Here is a 21299-nt window from a genome sequence, read left to right as displayed (position 1 = left end):
AACCTGGGGACATGGCAGTGAAAGCGCCAAGTCCTAACCACTGGACTGCCAGGGAATTCCCATAAATCTCTTTATATATACACACACACACATACCTCACACATACACGCTATTGGTTCTGTTTCTCTGGAGAACCCTAATATATATGTCCAGGCCTCCTCTCTAATTGTTAAGAGCTCACACCCCAATCTCAAAAATGTACCTGCTAGATGAATGCTGTGATGGATAGAACCGTGAAATGAGGACAAACACACAACACAAGGCTGCACCAAAAATTCAGATATGATTTGTCAGCCTTTATTAACCAAGAGCAAAGCTGAGCCCTAGAGTTTCCTTTTAAAAAACCCAACCTTGTTTATGGCAAACAATGATTTAATCATATGTTCAATACTACAGAGCAAGAATTGATCACCTTCTAATCACTTATTCTTCTGAGATTAAAATACAAGTGTAAAACAGGTTAAAATAAGATTCTCCCCAATGATTTAAAAATAATTCCAACTGAGAGACATTTCAAACACTATGTGTAGAACTCAGGACCAAAAAAGACCTTAAAACATTTTTACCTTTGAGGTAGCACAATAATGCTGAATTAGATTTCTTTTGTTACAATGAACTTAGGAAAACAATGAGGAATCTACCTTTTGCTCAAGGTGGGCTAAATGGTTTTCTGCAAATCCTCCATGAGTTTAGTGACAGTTTTCTCCTTTTTTTAGAAGTATAAAGATAGCCCTGCAGTGTGTAAAAGGAAACCCATGGGAAGGCTGCTTCCCATAAAATAGACATTAGAATCATTGAGGAACGTCAGCAGTCAGGACAGGAGGAACAAGAGGTAATTGTAGTGAAAAACCAAAACAACTTGTATCTTGGCAAGATTGGTTTACAAGTGCATGTCAAGAACAAAAAATTCAACATTAGCCAACTGAAAACAAAATATAAAAGATAACATTCATGGGTCTTTTTCATTTTTCTCTGTGCAAAAATGCTCGTTCAATTTTCCTAAATGAGAGAATTGTTTGTACACTGTGACAGGACATGGAAATGCTGTGTGCCCAGGGGCTGTTGGGTGCCAGTGGCACCTCTCACTGACTACTGTACCGTTGTGACTAGAGAATCTGGGCAATAAGAGGATGAACATGACCTCTCCTGGCTGGAGAATCATTTCTTGACACTTTGCTGCTGAATTTGCTCGTTAAACTGTTCAAAGAAAAGCTCCACCCTGATTTCTAAGAATCTACTGCAATTATACATAACATATTTATATATAAGGACTATGGACTAAGAGGACAGAGCAGATGAACCCTTCCTTCAGAGAATACAACCAAAAGAAGGAAGTGGGTGTGATAAACTGGGGCCAGCAGGAAGAATAATACTGCAGCTTGAACCTCAAGGCTCTCAGGTACATTCTCCACCATGCAAAATCAATAGCAAAGCCAGAAAAGACAAGCATGAAGCTCTAAACCATCATAGAAGAGAACAGTATAAAACAATTATCAAAAAGACCTCTTCCTGGGCTTCCCTGGTGGCGCAGTGGTTGAGAGTCCGCCTGCTGATGCAGGGGACGCGGGTTCGTGCCCCGGTCCAGTTAGATCCCACATGCCACGGAGCGGCTGGGCCCGTGAGCCATGGCCGCTGAGCCTGTGCATCCGGAGCCTGTTCTCCGCAACAGGAGAGGCCACAACAGTGAGAGGCCCACGTACCGGAAAAAAAAAAAAAAAAAAAAAAAAAGACCTCTTCCCAACACATGCTCCTCCCTGTGAGGCTCAACTCTCAGTGCAGGACTTGCCCAGCACAATGTGGACACCAGAGTCCTGAGCTGAACTTGGTCTGCCACCTTCGATTCCTCATGCTGTAAAGAGAATTGGAACACTGTCAGACTCCTGGCACCTTGGTAATGGCTGTGTCCTTTTCACTCACACTGGTCCCTGTAAAGTCTCCCTTCCTCAAGTCAGATCCTCAAGGGGCCCTATACGCAGTGAGGGTCTGGACTGATGATCCATATGTCAATCCGCAGTTAGAGCAGGAAGACTTAAGCCTGATGAATCTACTTTGTAAAACCGAAAGCATCAGTAAGTTGGGGGTGTCAAAGAGGCTCCTATGAAGGGGAAGATTGAACTGGGATGTGAAAGAGGGCAAGATGAGAAGTCCCATCCCTAGCAGCCTGCGGGAGTGACTGGGTCGGAGTTCACAGCTGGCCCTAACTAATGCTGGCATGCGGGGTGTAAGGGAGCATCCACTGTGTTTGTTTATTTATTTATTTTTATTTTTAAAACATTAATTTTATTTGGTTGCGCTGGGTCTTAGTTGAGGCAGGCAGGCTCCTTAGTTGTGGCTTGCCAGCTCCTTAGTTGCAGCAAGTAGGCTCCTTAGTTGTGGCATGCATGTGGGATCTAGTTCCCTGACCAGGGATCGAACCTAGGCCCCCTGCACTGGGAGCGCAGAGTCTTACCCACTGCACCACCAGGGAAGTTCACCCGCTCAGTGTTTAAACAGAGTCCTTACACAGTCTGGGGGCTACACCTCTGTGTCACTCCTGAAGTTGAATGTACCTATTACTTGTGTAAGAAACAGGTATGGTTCTTGTCTGCTAAAGTGCAATATCTGCTTTCTTAATTTATATTTGATAATAAAGCAACACCATAGAAAATAAGAACCTCAGAAAACCGTGGGAAAAACCACACAGGCTTTCCCAGTGCTAGCTCCTGTTTTGGAGTATTAGTTACAATGTTTCACAATTCTGAGAGCTGTAAGGCAGGCTACCTAGGGCAGTCTGAAAGAGTCCTTCTGCTTTCACTTCATGGAGCACAAGAAAAAGGGAGAATTGACCAAGGTTGTGATGGGTCACCACTCTGAAAATCTCTTGACCATACTGTTCATGGCAAAAGCAGACAGCCTGGCTTAGGAGGACAATGGAAGGTGACCATATGGTCTCTATCACTGTCTACAACAGGAATGACTCAAGCCCCAGCATGTAATCGCTTAGGGATTTATTGAGATATACAAGTTTAAAAAATTCATATTGGAAAGGGCCTCTTGATTTAATATAAACTTGGCTATGACATCCAAATTTATCTTTAGGTAAATTTCATACTGCTCTTAGGATCTCTTGTAGCATCTGATTCTAGGTTATTCTGAAGAAAAAAAATTTCATTCTGAAATATATCTGGTTAATTACGATAATTCATTAGATTTCCACCTGATATAATCAAAAGGTTTAAAAAGTTTTAAAATACAAGCTAAATTACTTTCCTCTGGGATTAACAACTGGAACCCTAAATATCCCAACATCTTTTTTTTTTCTTTTTTTGCGGTACGCGGGCCTCTCACTGCTGTGGCCTCTCCCGTTGCGGAGCATAGGCTCTGGACGCACAGGCTTAGCGGCCATGGCCCACGGGCCCAGCCGCTCCGTGGCATGTGGGATCTTCCTGGACCGGGGCACGAACCCATGTCCCCTGCATTGGCAGGCAGACTCTCAACCACTGCGCCACCAGGGAAGCCCATCCCAACATCTTAATTAGAAAGGTCTTTGCAGTAATTCTATGAAATTGTAAATGATGCTGATTTTTAAAAACTAACAAAAAGAGCTGATCTTTAAGATGAATGCCTGAGTCAGCTGACAAACTGATATATATGAATATGTCCAGGGAAATTCTCTAAATAGGGAGTTGGGTTTGTTTTCCAAAAAAATAGCTGCTGCTTCTTTAAAGAGTTTAAAAATTGATGGTTCAACAGCAAAGCTACATAACAACTCTGGAGTAGAGGGAAAGGTCTCTCTTTGCCAGCACACTGCCATCAGTAAGAGCAACTGGTAATAAGAGATGGGCAGGAGTTGCCCAGGAAAGTATTTAGGTCAGATACAGTGATGGCACTCCCAGACCCCAGCTCCTTATAAATGGACAGCAATTCACTCACGCAAACTGCACAGAGATTAAACAAAACAAAATCTACTAAAACAAAATAAAACACCCCCGCCCCCAACCCAGAAAACCTTCCCTGGCTCTCTGCTACCTGTAAAATGTGCTAAACTCAAATTTTCTGCTCTAACGTGGGTTCCGATGTCTGATCAGTGTGCTTTGGGGTGCTGACCTGCTGGGCCCTGGGCAGGGTCTCTCCCTAAGCATCACTGAGAGTTTGGGGACAGCTGTCATGTGTGCCACTGTCAGCAGACAGTACAATGCCACAGGACCACAGACCTCCATCACATCTGCCACCATTTTTGATGGTAAAGCCAAAGGCTACAGTTGTGGACTTTCTCAAAGGACAAATGAGGAAACGGAAGGCTATAAAAGGTTGGGGGAGGGTGTCTACAGTTATACAACAGGTTTGTGCCAACCTGTGGTAACTTCTAAAAGCAACAGTAGCAGCAAGAGAGGAAAGGAAGATGTTTACACTTTGGACTTTGTATCAGGCACTTAAATTTTTGGAGAGACATGCCATTTTGAACCAAAGATGTGAAAACTGGGTTGGAGTAATCATTACAAGTGGTCTAATAATGGGCTTTCAGAAGCAAAGTGGAGGTGTGGGTTGAACCTCTACCCATCCTTTAGTGCTGACTTCCAAGTTTTCTAAACGCCCACAGCCATAGCAATGGCAGTGGTGGTGGCAACAGCAGGAACGGTTCTGTCACATTTTCTGTTTGTGTTCTGTGGCTGACTGGAAGGTTTTGGTGTCACACTGAGAAGGCTCTGGGGTGTGGCACACCTACTGCCCAGGATCTATCAGATCCATGCTGGAGCCGAACATCTTCACCAGCTGTTCCTCGTAGTGTGAGATGTTCCTCTTCATGATGTCCATGCAGGGCCCCAGAAGCCTCTCAAATGCTTGTACATCCATAACTGCATTGTTAAAAAGAGGTGAGGGAGAGAATAAGTTCTCTACACCAATAATTCAGTCATTTCCCTCATGCAAACCTTTTCTTAAACATATCCATTCATGTTGTAGGAACTGGACTATTGGATACTGGACACTTGGAGAAAGAAGGGATGTTTCTATGTGAACACAGCAGGACTATGTCATCTAAGTTTGAGACTTTGCAGAGCGCAGCAGCCCTCACTCCCTCTGTTCCCACACAGCCCTGGACACCTGTCTCCATCACTGCTCTTTTCACACAGCCAAGGCGTCTATATGGCTGTTCATAGGCTATTGTCAGTTCTCAAAAATGTTTGCTAAAGGAACACATGAACCCATTTCTGGTTGGTCACACAAACTGTTCAAGCCTAGATGTGAGTGAGAGCTGACAGAGTAAGTCAAGGCTTGCTGATGGGAAAAAAATACTGCATGTTAGAAAAAAAAACAACACTAATGCATATAGAATTTTTCTTACCTAAGCATTTCACATCTCCCACTGCATAAGCCGAAGCAGCTCTGGGTTTGTTGGTGACCAGTGCAAGCTCTCCAAAGTATTGCCCCTTATGGCAGCGGGCAATCTCGACCTCTTGGTTCCCACCATCCTTGTTTGCTTTAGTCTAGAGCAGGTGGAGAACATGACCAGGGCTGATTCCAGAATCACAACTAGGCACATCCAGTTGCACACACTTACATTCCCTTTTCAGTACACTTAACAAATTACTTACAAATTCATGTTGCAGAGACTCTAATTGTACCATGTAAACTGCATGGGCTAATCTCAGTGGCCTGGTTTAACCAAATGAGTTAGCTTTTACCAAGAGGTAAGGTGTATATATATATATGCATAATATTATTATAGTATATATTAATATATTAATATAGTATATACAATTATGTTAATATACTATATAATATATAACAATGTATATTTTTATATATTTTATATTTATATATTATACATATATGAATGCGATCCATTTGGTAGATGCTGACTCTGAGACACAGGGTAGAAGACAAGGCCTTTTGCTAATTCTTCCTAAATAACGTCAATGCTTCTCATAGGTAAACAGTCACAATTCAGGGCTACTTCTTTTTGACTTGAGGCCATGCTTTTCTCGGACAATACTTCACGGCGACAAATTTTATTTTTAGGTACTACCTGCATCTTAAGTTAGTGGTCCCCCTACCATATTTGTTTAGAAAAGTTAAGTAACTAAATATTTTAAAAAGTAATGTTCAACCTTGAAATTTGGTGGTTTAAGAAATCAAGCAGGTTATACTTTGTGCTTTTCAAATTACTGAAAATAAGGTACTATATTTTATTTACTATCTAGAGTTTCTTATATTTTTTAAACAAATCCATCTGCTAAGCTAAGCAATAATTTAAGTAAAAAAATACTTATAACATTAATAAGAATTAGTCTAAATCTTTAAGAACGACTTTGTTACAGGCAGATAAATAACTTTTTAGAGGTTAATTTGTTATTATTATTATATTTTGGCTGCGTTGGGTCTTTGTTGCTGTGCGCAGGCTTTCTCTAGTTGCAGCGAGTGGGGGCTACTCTTTGCTGTGGTGCGCGGGCTTCTCATTGCGGTGGCTTGTCTTGTTGCAGACCACAGTCTCTAGGCACATGGGCTTCAGGAGCTGCAGAGTGTGGGCCCAGTAGTTGTGGTTTGCAGGCTCTAGAACGCAGGCTCAGTAGTTGTGGCACACGGGCTTAGCTGCTCCGTGGCATGTGGGATCTTCCCGGACCAGGGATTGAACCCATGTCCCCTGCACTGGCAAGCGGATTCTTAACCACTGCGCCACCAGGGAAGTCCCTGAAGGTTAATTTAGAAAAATAAACAAAAGTACCACACTGGCTTACATGGTTTGACATTTCCTCCTTTCACACTTCTGCTCTGAAGTTGATCTGCCCCTTCCAAGCCAATGCTCTCTTTCCAATTTCTGTCATATTCTCTGGGACTGCAGACGTGTTCATGTCTACCTAGTCCCTTCTCTAGAGTAGCACTTATCACACTGTACTGTGAACACCAGCCCCCTGTGGGTTTTGATACAATGCAGATTCTGATTCAGTAGGTCTGGGGCAGAGCCCAAGACTGAATTTCTGACAAACTCCCCCTTTCCCAACCCAGTGCCACAGTGCTGCTAGACCTACAAACCCAACACTATGCTGTGATCAGTAGGTGTCAATGAATATGAGAAATGTACAAACATATACCAGTAGTCTAAAAACTATAAGTAAAAAAATATATTTTTAATTAGGAAGCAAGCCATCTTGTAGGCAGTAATCATATTTTTCTGTCTTTCTCCATGCTTAACTTTTACAAAAAATACTCCATAAAAGGTTTTACACTAGGCTGATTTAGTATTATATGTAACTCAGTATTTTAACAAGTTCTTTATTCTTAAAAAAATTGAAACAGGAAATCTGATGATGATGGATTTATGGTAAGAATCACTCTTCCCATCTATAGGTCACTGTGTTTTCTAGGTCTCCCTATCCATCAAATGGCCATAATAATAACTGTCCTAGAGACCTCCCTTCCTAGTACTCTAAAAAGGAAGCTTTTTCATATTCAACACTCACATGTATTTTTTATTATGTAATTGCCCCATTTTCTGTTAGGGTGCTTATCCTTTTTCTTATTGATTTGTAGGCCAATATTTCTCATATCATTAATTATGTAACAGAGGTAAAGGCAATAGGAACAAGAAAAAATATACTAAATCTTTATCAATGAATGGGCTTAAACATTGGTCATTGTCAGTCACATATCTCACATAATGGTGGTTTTGAAACACTAAACACACTCCACATTTCTAAAGCAAACAGTTACTTTCTGTGCATATACCTGGCATCTGGATCTCCCCTGACATAACTCACACCATCACACATAAACTCACCTTGCTTTTAATCAAGATGCTCACTTCGCCGGACTCTATAATGTAAAAACTATCAGCCTTTTCACCCTAAAAAGGGAGAGGAGGTCAGGTCAGAGCCATATATATGTATTAAAGAGGGACACAGAAATAGATCATTTTCACATTGCCTGAGCTTGAATTGGTATTTATTTTCCAAACCTACAAACCAGTAAATGGCTAACAAATTCAGAACTAAACGAGAGGATCCTGATTGCCAGGGATGTTAGTCTAACTATGACTGACAAACATCTCTCACTTCCTAACATGGAGTATTCACATCTGTCTCCATGAATATGCCCCGGCTGGTAACTGCACAGAGCATCAGTCCGCGCACCACAACGAAGAGTAGCTCCCCCGCTCACCGCAACTAGAGAAAGCTGGTGCGCAGCAACGAAGACTCAATGCAGCCAAAAATAAATAACTAAAATAAATTTATTAAAAAAAAAAAGAAAAAGAACAAAAAATTTGGAGGGCTTAAACTATCTGATTTTAAGATTTACTATGTAAGGCTACTGTAATCAAGACAGTGCAGTATTATTAACAGAGAGACAGACATTGATCAATGGAACAAAAAGAGACCAGAAATAGACCCAAACATATATGGCCAATTGGTTTTCAATGCAAGTGTCAGGCAATGGGATAGGAAAATCTCCTCAACAAATGGTGCTGAAACAACTGGACATCCATATGAAAAACCCTAACCTTATACCATGTAATTAATTCAAAATGGATCATAGATCTAAATGTAAGATCTAGAACTATGAAACTAGAACTGCATGGCTCAATACAGTAGCCACTAGTCACATGGGCCTACTGGGCACTTGAACTATGGCTTGTATAGATTTATAGGTGCTGTAAGTGTAAAATACATATTGAATTTTAAAGACTGAATATCCCCCAAATGTAAAATATCTCATTATTAAATTTTTATATCACTTAGATGTTGAAATGTAATATTTTAGATATATTAGGCTAAATATATATTATTAAAATTAAGTTCACCTGTTTCATTTTTAATTTGGCTACTAAAATATTTTAAATTGTATGTGACTCACATAATATTTCTATTGAACAGTGCTTGCCTAGAAGTAAAACAGGAGAAAATCTTACTAACTGTGCAAACATTTTTTTTTTAATAGGGCACAAAAAGAGTGAATTACAAGAGAAAAAAATGACAAACTGGACTCGTCAAAATTAAAAACTTTTGCTTTTTAAAAGGTATTATTAATAAAATGAAGAGACAAGCCATGGCCACAGCCACATTTTGGGAGAAATATTTGCAAATCATTTGCCTGATAAAGGATTTGTTCTCAGAGTACATAAAGAATTCTTACAACTCAATATATTAAGAAGCCAAATGACCTAATTTTAAATAGGGCAAAAGATGTACTTCACCGAAGAAAACATATGGATGGCAAGGAATCACAGGAAAAGATGCTCACCATCATTAGACATTAGGTAAATGCAAAATAAAACCAAAATGAGATACCACTTCATACTAGGATGGCTAACATTAAAGACTCGATACTAAGTGCTGATGAGGATACAGAGCAACTGGAACTCTTGAACATTGCTGGGGGTATGCAGAATGGTACAGACATTTTAAAAAACATTTTGGCAATTTGTTAAACCTATGTTTACCATATGACTCAGCAATTCCATAAAAACATATGTCTATACAAAGACTTGTATGCAAATGCTTATTGCAGCTTTATTCATAATTGCCCAAAACTGGAAAGACCCCAAGTGTCTCTCAACTGGTGAGTGGAAAGATGAATTATGGTACATCTGTATAATGAAATACAATACAGCAATACAGAAATACAATACAGCAATAAAAAGGAATGATCCTCTGATACATACAACAACATGGATAAATCTCAAAAACATTATGCTAAGAGAAACAAGTCAGACACAAAAAACCTACACATTATATGGTTTCATTTATATGAAATTCTAGAAAAGGAATTTTTAGAGCGATAGAAAGCAGGTCAGTGGTTTCCAGGAGCAAGGGAGCGGGTGAGGGGATTTACTTAAAATACAAACAAGGGAGCTTTTTGGGATGACAGAAATGCTGTACACTATGATTATAGGGATGGTTATAAAACTCTCAAATTGTATACTTAAACTTGGTAATTGTACTGTATATAAAATATAGGGTAACAAAGTTGACCAAACAAACAAAACAACATAAAGCATAGTTTCTGCAGTAGGTCTGGGGTGGGGCCCAGGCACTTGAATTTCTAACATTCCTATATGATGCTAATGCTGCTAGTCCTGGGACCTCACTTAGAGAAGCCTTGGTCTAGAGACACTGCCGAAAGGGGTCTATAATAAGGTGGTTATCATCTTAATTTGTGTCCATTCTGCATCACCACCTAGCACTCCTATCTTCAAGAACACAAACATCCCAGAAAACCCTGTGGTTTTTCATACCTCTTGACATACCTCCTGAAGGTCTGGGGCTTTTCAGGATTAAGTAGAGGTCCTTTGGGAGTAAATTAAAGCACCACAGCTTCAGAAGCAAATGTGGCCAGTCAGCATGTCCCATTTCTGCAACTCAGCTCTACATTCTTATCATACTAGGATACCTGCCCTGGAACAAAGCTTACACCCACAGGCCTTTGCTCACATTGTTCTCTTGCCCTGAAAGATCCTTCCCTGACCTCAACTGCTGGAACTGCACTTGTTCTTTAAGCTTAGCTCAAAGGGCATTTCCTTCATGAAACCGTATAGAATACATCCTGTTCTATATTCTCACTGCCACTCTTTTTTTTTTAATTATTTATTTATTTACTTATGGTTGTGTTAGGTCTTCGTTGCCGCACACGGGCTTTCTCTAGTTGCAGCGAGCTGGGGCTGCTCTTTGTTGCGGTGCATGGGCTCTAGGCACACAGGCTTCAGTAGTAGTGGCTTGTGGGCTCAGTAGTTGTGGCTCATGGGCTCTAGAGCACAGGTTCAGTAGTCGTGGCACATGGGCTTAGCTGCTCCACGGCATGTGGGATATTCCCAGACCAGGGCTCGAACTGGTGTCCCCTGAATTGGCAGGTGGATTCTCAACCACTGCGCCACCAGGGAAGTCCGCAGTGCCATTCTTTTTCCTCTCATTATAGCACTTATATCTGGTCCTACTTGTCTATCTTAGTAAATATTTACTGAATCAAACCAATTTCAAATTAAAAGAATTATTAACAGTGGGGCTATCTAGAAAACAAAGGCATTTAGAGATGCCACTTAGAGTAGACATCATTTTTTTGTTAGTCCTTTTTCTCTGGAGCATCTCTCTCTCCTTTTATGATAAGCCTGATTAATCTCTGTGGTACTGGTTGGGCCAACTCCACCTCCAGGGCTCAGGGGTGGTCTGGGGATTTAGGCTTGACCAATCTGAGTCTTCCTTCTAGCCCCAGCTCTGGGTTCAGGTATGGACACATTCCCCAACCCAGACCAACCAGACATCTTCTCAGTGGCTCTTTTTTTTTTAATTAAAAAATTTTTTTTTGGCTGCGCCGTGCAGCTTGTGGGATCTTAGTTCCCCGACCAGGGATCGAACCCATGCTCCCTGCAGTGGAAGCACGAGTCCTAACCACTGGACTGCCAGGGAATTCCCCTTCCCAGTGCTCTTGCCAGAACCACTGGCAGAGAAGTTTTAGACTCAGAAAAGTCTATAATACTTTTTATATATAATTAAAAATGGAAACATAGTAGACTAGGAAAATTATTACAGAGCACTCATCATAATGTTCCAGTCCACTGTGTGATGATCCTTACAGTACCCAAAAATAACATGACAAAAAGGTACAAAGGAAACACTAAAGATACCTTACAAATCTGGTCAGTCACTGAAGACTGGTTTGTGTTAGATTAGCTAAAAGGGACTTTGCGCCAAACATAGAGAGAAGGTACACAACCTTTCGACCTTCTCCAGGTTTTAACAGTGATGCAGGAAGCTTACTCAGGTTAAAAGAAAATGACATCCAAAAGAACAAACACCAGAAGCCAAGGAAAGGTGAATGGAGGCAAGAGATGTGCATAAGTCAGTGAGCTGAACATCAATGGGCTTTAGAACACTCTGCAGGAAGTGTGCCTGCGTATCGTGCAACATGAGCTCCCCAAAGTGACAGGACAAACGATTCACTAGTCCTTCAGGAGGTGGTTTCCGGGAAAGGTGCTGCACAAGGCCCCCACTCACCTGAGTGATTATGCGCTCTCCATCCTTATAGACCTTTTCTCCTATTACATCCACAATCTTCATTCGTTCTGACACCTGAAACAATGAACATACAAATTATAAGGAAACGTCTTAATTGAAAGTCACAAATAGTATCTATACAACATTGAAATGCGCTAGAATAGTATGATTTAAGAAATCTAACGAGAATCGTTTTAACAGCTTTGCTTAAATCCCCATAAACAGACTCTTATTAAAATAGGCTTTACCTCTAGTGATTTAAGAAGCAGCACAGATTCAATAAATGATTCAAACATCTTCCTCTTTTTTGCATTATTTTTCACTATGATTCTTCTAAACGTCACACGGTCCTATAAGAAAGGATATGAAAATTCTGGTAAATGCCTGTATAAGGGAGCATCTATGGTTTAATTAACTATGCCACAGCAAACATTAGAGGTCTCTGGAAGGTACTGGGTCAACTGAGTGTTTAATGATATTTCAATCTGAGTCATTGCTATGAGAAAAAGATCTGTAGCCTGAGCCAGACAGATGTCTCACATGTTGTCACCTGCTATCAAGTACTCAATGGGTGCCACCTATGGGTCAGTCATAAATAGAATACAAAATTTAAAACGTCCCAATCAAACATTTGTGAGCTCACAGTCACTGTTTAATGTGAAAAGATGCACCTTCAAAAAAGGGAGATAAAACAATCAGATGGTTCTTGCCCTCAAGGACTTTATAATCTCAATGGGGAGACAATACAAAATTTATAGGAATAAAAAACTACAGTCCAAGACAGCATATGAAATGTGCTAGATGAACTACAGAGACAAAGTAAGTGCCACAAGAATTCTGCGGAGAGAGATCACAATAGCCTGGAGTGATCAAGGATAATTTTGTTGTAAAAATATAAATTTGTCTGGGACCTGAAAGAGAGGTAGGTTTTAAATTAATGGAGAGATAAAGTAGGAAACTCAAAATGGAAGGCAGGCATGTGAAAGATATCTTGACCCCAGCAAGTCACGGATTCATACTCAAGAGACAGTTAACCAGAGCTATGGTCAGGTACTTCTCAGATATGTGTATGCGTGTGTGGGGAGGGACATGCAGCCAGGAGAATGTTAATTGCTTAGGCTCCTACGTGAGTAGGCAGTTTTGTGTACCTAAGTTAATTTTAACTTTCTTCTACCTTGGGCTCTCAAGAATAGAAAGATTTTTTTTTCTTTTTTTTTTAAAGTACAGTAATGACATCCTAAAGGCTGAAAGAATGAAAAACAGCAAGGGGCTAAGGGCATGTTTAGCTGTAGGTTTGCTATTTTAGTATTCTTGATGATGGGGTGGGAGTTGGGTGGAGAAAACACATAGAAGACAACTGAGTTGAGATGTCTAAATAGGTTTCACTGGCTCATATTCCATCAGCCACAGAACTCCCTGGTCCTATCCCATGCCATGCTTCATCTGCCTGACAGGAGAAGTCACCTACTGCACCCTATACTCGTAGTATAAAAGGTGGCAGACTCCTACCCTCCCTTCCTAAACTGAAGTACAAATAATGTCTGCTCTCTGGTACTAAGCCAGATTCTGCCCCCATTTTCTTTTCCATCTGTCTGCTTGAAAAGAGCCATTCAATCTCTGATTGCTCTAATCAGCTGCATCACTTGCCACTACTTTTTTGAAGTCCAAGGTTAGAGATGTATCATTTAAAATGTTACTGTTATACTTTGGAATATTACTCCATTATCTTTAGACTTCAGTTTCTACATGTTTCCTGCACCAATCTAGGCCAAGAGTGCTGTGGAAAGAGAACAATCAAGACTGAGACAATGGGAGTTATAAAATTCCTTTCCTTATGTTTGAGCAGACATTGTCAAAAAACAGTATTTCTAAATCCATCTATAACGTTACAAAGATTACTAAAATTGCAGCAATAAACTGTATTTCTAGCTAAAGAGAAAACAACTGATATCTCTATTTGTGTTCCAACCCTTTCTACGCATGCTTTTGCACTTCCCAGAGCTCTCAGGCTGTGCAAGTCCAGTTCCTATGACTGCGGAGGATATAAAAAAGCACCAGACACCAACCCAGCTTTCAGGGAGCTTCCAATGGAGCTGTGAAGAGGAAACTCCTACTGTGAAATGGTAGCTCCCTCAGGCACCCAAGTGTTCAGAGTCAAGCAAGGAGCCCTGAAATTCAAAAGAGAAGAAGAATACTACCCTTTCCTTTGACTGCAGAAAGTTTCTACTGGGACTTCCCTGGTGGCACAGTGGTTAAGAATCCGCCTGCCGGGCTTCCCTGGTGGCGCGGTGCTTGAGAGTCTGCCTGCCGATGCAGGGGACACGGGTTCGTGCCCCGGTCTGGGAAGATCCCACATGCCGCGGAGCAGCTGGGCCAGTGAGCCATGACCCCTGAGCCTGCGCGTCTGGAGCCTGTGCTCCACAACAGGAGAGGCCATGGCAGTGAGAGACCCGCGTACTGCAAAAAAAAAAAAAAAAAAAAGAATCTGCCTGCCAAGGCAGGGGACACAGGTTCGAGCCCTGGTCTGGGAAAATCCCACATGCTGCGGAGCAACTAAGCCCGTGCGCCACAACTACTGAGCCTGTGCTCTGGAGCCCGCAAGCCACAACTACTGAGCCCGCATGCCACAACTACTGAAGCCCACGCACCTAGAGCCTGTGCTCCACAACAAGAGAAGCCACTGCAATGAGAAGCTCACGCACCACAACAGAGTGGCACCTGCTTGCCACAACTAGAGAAAGCCTGGGTGCAGCAATGAAGACCCAATGTAGCCAAAAATAAATAAATAAAATTATTTAAAAAAAAAAAAAAGACTCCGTGCTCCGCAGGGGGTCTGGGTTCAATCCCTGGTCAAGGAACTAGATCCCACATGCCACAATGTAGATCCCATGTGCTGCAACTAAGACCTGGTACAGCTAAATAAATAAATAAATATTAAAAGAAAAAAGAGTTTCTACTCACTTTCATGCAAGCAAGACAGAGTGGGAGCAGAGACTAAGTGTAGTGGTCATGGTGGCAGCTGCCCCCAGTAAGAGAAGGAATATAGAATCCAATTTGAGAAACTCAGTGGCAACACCAGGTCCTCCCTGATTTAGCCTCAGAAGGCATTTCCAAAGGCCTTGGAAGGCACAAGTAAGAAGTCAGGCTATAGAGGACCCTCTGGGAGTCACTTTCCTGAAGGTGGTACTGAAGCTTTGGAAGGGTTTGGGCTATAAAGCAGGTGAATAACGCAGGAGAAAAGGGCATCTAAATAGGTCACGTAAGGCAGCAGCGAGATGAATCTCACTTAAGATAGCAGGGAGAGGAAGAAAAGACTGCAAAGGATAAGGCTAGGAACTAGGAAGGCAGGGCAGGGATCTCAGGAGAGGGAGTTTCAGAAATGGAAGGGTGGTGAGCAGCACCACAACCAAGGGAAGCAGGTGCCACCACTCTGTAGTACCCTACCTTGTGCCAGGCACCGAGGAAACTGCTTCTCGGATGTGCTTCTACTTAATTCTCATATCCAAACCACAAGGCAAGCAGTTGTTTTTTTAAATTAATTAATTATTATTATTTTTTGCTGCATTGGGTCTTCGTTGCTGTGTGCAGGCTTTCTCTAGTTGTGGCGAGCAGGGGCTACTCTTCGTTACGGTGCACGGGCTTCTCATTGCAGTGGCTTCTCTTGTGGAGCACAGGCTCTAGGTGCATGGGCTTCAGTAGTTGTGGCACGTGGGCTTAGCAGTTGTGGCACGTGGGCTCAGCAGTTGTGGCATGTGGGCTCAGTAGTTGTGGTTTGCGGGCTCTAGAGCACAGGCTCAGTAGTTGTGATTCACGGGCTTAGTTGCCCCACGGCATGTGGGATTTTCCCAGACTAGGGCTTGAACCCGTGTCCCCTGCATTGGCAGGCGGATTCTTAACCACTGCACCACCAGGGAAGTCCAAGGCAAGCAGTTTTACAGTTCATTTTTAATAAATTTCTATTGAGACTTTCTCTTTGACTTTTAGATTTAGGAATGGGTTGATTTCCAAGTGTTTGGAGATTTTCCTGTTATCTTTCTGTTACTGATTTCTGGTTTCATTCCATTATGGTTAGAGAACACACCGTCTGATTTCAATTCTTTTAAACTTGTTAAGTTTTATTTTATATCCCAGGATGCATGTAGTCTATCTCGGTGAACATTTGTGGGCTTGAAAAGAATGTGTATTCTCTGTTGTTGTGTGAAGTGTCCTATAAATTTCAATTTGATCCTTTTGGTCGATGGTGATGTTAAGTACTGTATCCTTCCCAATTTTTTGTCTAGTTGTCCTATCAACTGTTGAGAAAGGGGTGTTGAAGTCTGCAAATATAACTGTGGATTTGTCTGTTTCTTCTTTCAGTTCTATCAGTTTTTGCTTTACATATTTTGAAGCTCTGTTGTTTGGTATATACATATTTAGGGTTTCTGTGTCTTCTTGGTAGATTAACTCTTTCATTATTATGTAATGTTCCTCTTTGTCTCTGGTAATTTTCTTTGCTGTGAAGTCTACTTATCTGATATTAATGTAAGTTCTGCTTTCTTCTGGTTAATGTTTGCATAGTATATATATTACTATACTTTTACTTTCTTTTTTAAAAAATTATTATTTATTTTTGGCTGCATCGGGTCTTAGTTGCTGTGCGTGGGCCTTCTCTAGTTGCAGTGAGTGGGGACTACTCTTCGTTGCGGTGCACGGGCTTCTCATTGCAGTGGCTTCTCTTGTTGTGTAGCACGGGCTCTAGGTGTGCGGGCTTCAGTAGTTGCAGCACATGGGCCCTACAGCACACAGGCTTCAGTAGTTGTGGCACATGGGCTCAGTAGCTGCAGTACGCAGGCTCTAGGGCATGCGGGCTTCAGTAGTTGTGGCTCGCAGGCTCTAGAGCACAGGCTCAGTAGTTGTGGCGCACGGGCTTAGTTGCTCTGTGGCATGTGGGATCTTCCCGGACCAGGGATTGAACCTAGGTCCCCTGCATTGGCAGGCAGATTCTTAACCACTGCACCACCAGGGAAGTCCGAAAATAAAGATTATAAGGAAGTCTCTAAAAACAAAGATTCTTATACTTTACAAAATCATTTGGCTTGAACATATTCATAAAGACTTATGTTTCTCATTTTTATGGAGATTTGTTTTTGTTTGTAATCAATTTCTGTCTGAGTTCCAGAAATGCAAAAGATACAGCACTGAGAGAAGTGGCAGCTGACAAAATTGCTGTCTTTGACCTTCTGATGCGAGTTTAGTAACTAATCTGGAAAATAATGAACTGTAATTAATGAAATCTGTAGCTATATTCAAGTGTGTTTCTCAGACAGCACATACAATAATTGAAAGAACTTCCTGCCCTCTAATTAGTTAGATTGAATTAACTTGGCATAATAGCTTTAAAAATTTTTTTTATTGGAGTATAGTTGATTTACAATGTTGTGTTAGTTTCAGGTGTATAGCAAAGTGAATCAGTTATACATATAAACACTCTTGAGATTCTTTCCCCATAATGTGTATATATCAGTCTCAATCTCCCAATTTATCCCTCCCCCCTGCTTATCCCCTGGTAACCATAAGTTTGTTTTCTACATTCATGACTTTACTTCTGCTTTGTAAATAAGTTCAGTTGGTATATTTAGATCATCTATATTTATAGTAATTATTCATATACTAGGGCTTACGTCTACCATTTAATTCAATGTTTTCTGTTCTTCCCTGTTTCCTGTTCTTCTGTTTCACTTTTCTTGCCTTCCTGCAGGTTACCTGAATGGATTTATAGAGCTTTTGAGTGTATCTCTTTGTACAGATTACTTTAGTGGTTGCTCTATGTATTATATTTATATATGTAACTTATCATGGTCTACTGGTATCAACATTTTAGTAGTTTGAGTAAAGTGTAGAAGTTTAACTTCCATTTAGGCCCCTTTCCTTCCCCTTTAGAATGTAATTGTCTTAAATATTTCCTCTATATACATTAAGAACCACGTAAGACAATGTTATAATTTTGCTTCAAGCATCTAACCTATTTTAGAAAACTCAAGAGGAGGATAGACTTTTATGTCTATCCATATGTTTACTGTTATTCTTTCTCCATTCTTGATGTTTCAAATTTCTTTTTTTTTTTTTTTTTTTTTGTGGTACGCGGGCCTCTCACTGTTGTGGCCTCTCCCGTTGCGGAGCACAGGCTCCGGATGCACAGGCTCAGTGGCCATGGCTCACGGGCCCAGTTGCTCCACGGCATGTGGGATCTTCCCGGACTGGGGCACGAACCCGCGTCCCCTGCATCGGCAGGCGGACTCTCAACCACTGTGCCACCAGGGAAGCCCCAAATTTCTTTCTTTTATCACTTCTGCAGGTGACAAAGTCTCAGTTTTGTTTTATCTGAGAATATCTTCATTCCTGAAGGATATTCTCACTAGGTATAGAATTCTGAGTTGACAGTTCTTTTCTTTCAGCAATTGAAAAATGCTGTGCTACTTCCTTCTGGCCTTCATGGATAGGAAATCTGGTGTCATTCAAATTGTTTTTCCTCTGTACGTAAAGCATTGTTTCTCTCTAGTTGCTTTCAAATTTATTCCTGTCTTTAGTTTTCTAAAGTTTGATTCTGATGTGTTTTGGCATAGATTTCTTTGGGTTTATCTAATTTGAAGTTCACTCAGCTTCTTGAATCTGTAGGCTTATTATCTTTCACCAAATTTGGGAATTCTCCAACTATTATTTCCTTGAATAATTTTTTAGCTCTATATTCTTTCTCCTCTCCTTCTGGGACTCTGATGACACAAATACTGTACCTTTTCTTTTTAGTCCACAGGCTCTGTTCATTTCAGTCTATTTTCTTTCTGTTGTTCAGACTGGGTAATTTCTATTGTTCTATTTTCAAGTTCACTGATTCTTTCCTCCCTTATATTCATTCTGCTATTGAGCCCATCCAGTGAGTTTTTATTTTGGTTATTGTATTTTCCAGTTCTAAAATTTCCATTTGGATCTTCTTTCTGTCTTCTATTTCTCCACTGAGACCTCCTATTTTTTCCCCTTTGTTTCTAGTGTGTTCATAATTGCTTGTTGAAGGATTTTTATGATGGCTGCTTTAAAATCATTGTCAGCTAATTCCAATATCTGTATCATCTTGGTATTGACATCTTTTTTTTTTTTTTTTTTTTTTTGCGGTATGCAGGCCTCTCACTGTTGTGGCCTCTCCCGTTGCGGAGCACAGGCTCTGGATGCGCAGTCTCAGTGGCCATGGCTCACAGGCCCAGCCGCTCCACGGCATGTGGGATCATCCCGGACCAGGGCACGAACCCGTGTCCCCTGCATCGGCAGGCAGACTCTCAACCACTGCGCCACCAGGGAAGCCCGGTATTGACATCTTTCGATTGCCTTTTCTAATTCAGATTGAGAATTTCTTTGTTCTTGGTCTAACAAGTGATTTTCTATTGTATCCTGGACATTTTGGGTATTATGTTGTAAAACTGTATCCAATTTTATCTTCTTTTTTTGCAGGCAGTCACCCTGTCTATATATATAGGGTGGCTGTACGTGTGGGAGTGCATGTTCAGCTCCCCTCTGGACTCTACTGACACTACTCTGGCAGGGGAAGTGGAGTGCCAACTAGTAACACCACACATCACCTCATTTTGCCTCTTTGCTGCTGGATGAGGTTGTTAAGTCCAGTTTCCTGCTGGCCCCAGTGACAGTGTGGGGAGGTAGAAGCAGTTTTTCCTTTGGTATTTGGCAGGAATAGGGTGGCATTATCATAAAAGGTTTTCTATTCTGCCAAGCTGTCCTTTTCCTTGTCCTCTGGCTAAAGGGAGCAGACTTTTCTTGGGGCTGTTTTTATGTGTACCTGTTGGTGGATCTGGGTTGTAGGTTTTTCCAGCACCCTATCTGGATATATGGGAATTACTAAGAAAACCTGGCGAACTCACTGTTATGTCCTTCCTTAATTCCTAAAATCCCTAGTTCCTAGCCAGTTCACCTTCTCCTTTCCATCTTTCAGGGTCTCCTATGTTTCTTTGTAGTAAGATATCCAGAGTTTTCTAGTTTTAAGAGGGAAGATTAGTGAGGAATGGGGCTATTCCATCTTGGCCTGGACCAGAAGTTGGCATTAATGTATTTTAAAACTGAGTTTATTTTCCCCCATTATTTATTGATCTCCCTTGAGTATTTTAAGCACTGGCTTCCCAAGTGTGTGATGTATTCTTAAACCAATGTATCTCTCATCTCTCAGGGGCAATCTTTTTTTTTTTTTTTTGGTGGGCTGCACCACATGTGGGATCCTAGTTCCCCGATCAGGGACTGAACCTAAGTCTCCTGTTCTAGAAGTGAGGAGTCTTAACCACTGGGCCGCCAGGGAAGTCTCTCTCACAGGCATTCTTTTTTTTTTTTAACATCTTTATTGGAGTATAATTGCTTTAAAATGGTGTGTTAGGGGCTTCCCTGGTGGCGCAGTGGTTGAGAGTCCGCCTGCCGATGCAGGGGACACGGGTTCGTGCCCTGGTCCGCCATGGCCGCTGAGCCTGTGTGTCCGAAGCCTGTGCTCTGCAACAGGAAAGGCCACAACAGTGAGAGGCCCGCGTACCGCAAAAAAAAAAAAAAATGGTGTGTTAGTTTCTGCTTTATAACAAAGTGAGTCAGCTGTACATATACATATATCCCCATATCTCCTCCCTCTTGCGTCTCCCTCCCACCCTCCATATTCCACCCCTCTAGGTGGTCACAAAGCACTGAGCTGATCTCCCTGTGCTATGCAGCTGCTTCCCACTAGCTATCTATTTTACATTTGGTAGTATATATAAGTCCATGCCATTCTCTCACTTGGTCCCAGCTTACCCTTCCCCCTCCCGGTGTCCTCAAGTCCATTCTCTACGTCTTCGTCTTTATTCCTGTCCTGCCTCAGGGGCATTCTTAATTCTACATTAGTATAGCACAATAAAGTGCTCTAGTATGTCTTTAAAATGTGATTTTATTTGAGGAAATATATTGATAATTCCAAGGTATATATTTAATTCTGCTTGGAAACAAATTATCATAGACGTGAACATTTTAAAAGTGAAATTTGGAATCTGTACAAGAGGATGATTGTTTTGTTTAAGAAGGAAGAGAATTATATATTTTGAAGGCTTGATAATGAAGGAAGCAAGGTGGGTCATGTATAATAGAGGATAGGATCATAGCAGTTCTGTGCCTAAGACATTCTAGGAAAGTTCTATTTCCCAGAATATGGCTATCAGCCTTTCTAGTCATCTAAATCTATTGAATATTGGCATGGACCAATGAATAAATAGATGGCCAAACACAGAGGAAAGTTAGTCCTAGGATAGATAGAGATGGAAAACATGGTTGGCAGAGCTTTCAATG

The 21299-nt window shown here is 41.3% G+C and overlaps 1 protein-coding gene across 1 annotated transcript in view; it reads right to left on the bottom strand.

Moving 5' to 3' along the window:
- Window positions 1–275: 275 nt before the first annotated feature.
- The window catches only part of PRKAR2A (protein kinase cAMP-dependent type II regulatory subunit alpha), an 80356-nt gene continuing 59332 nt past the window's right edge, over window positions 276–21299 (bottom strand). The window contains exons 7-11 of the mRNA XM_060161956.1: window positions 12212–12313; window positions 11964–12038; window positions 7757–7822; window positions 5324–5465; window positions 276–4835 (exon numbers count right to left, since the gene is read on the bottom strand). Coding sequence (XP_060017939.1) covers window positions 4702–4835; window positions 5324–5465; window positions 7757–7822; window positions 11964–12038; window positions 12212–12313 — 519 coding nt within the window. The 3' untranslated portion in view covers window positions 276–4701. The remainder of the gene's footprint in view (window positions 4836–5323; window positions 5466–7756; window positions 7823–11963; window positions 12039–12211; window positions 12314–21299) is intronic.

This window comes from Lagenorhynchus albirostris, chromosome 10 (genome assembly GCF_949774975.1).
Source record: "Lagenorhynchus albirostris chromosome 10, mLagAlb1.1, whole genome shotgun sequence".
Lineage (NCBI taxonomy): Eukaryota > Metazoa > Chordata > Mammalia > Artiodactyla > Delphinidae > Lagenorhynchus > Lagenorhynchus albirostris.
This window is presented reverse-complemented; position numbering and strand designations above follow the sequence as displayed.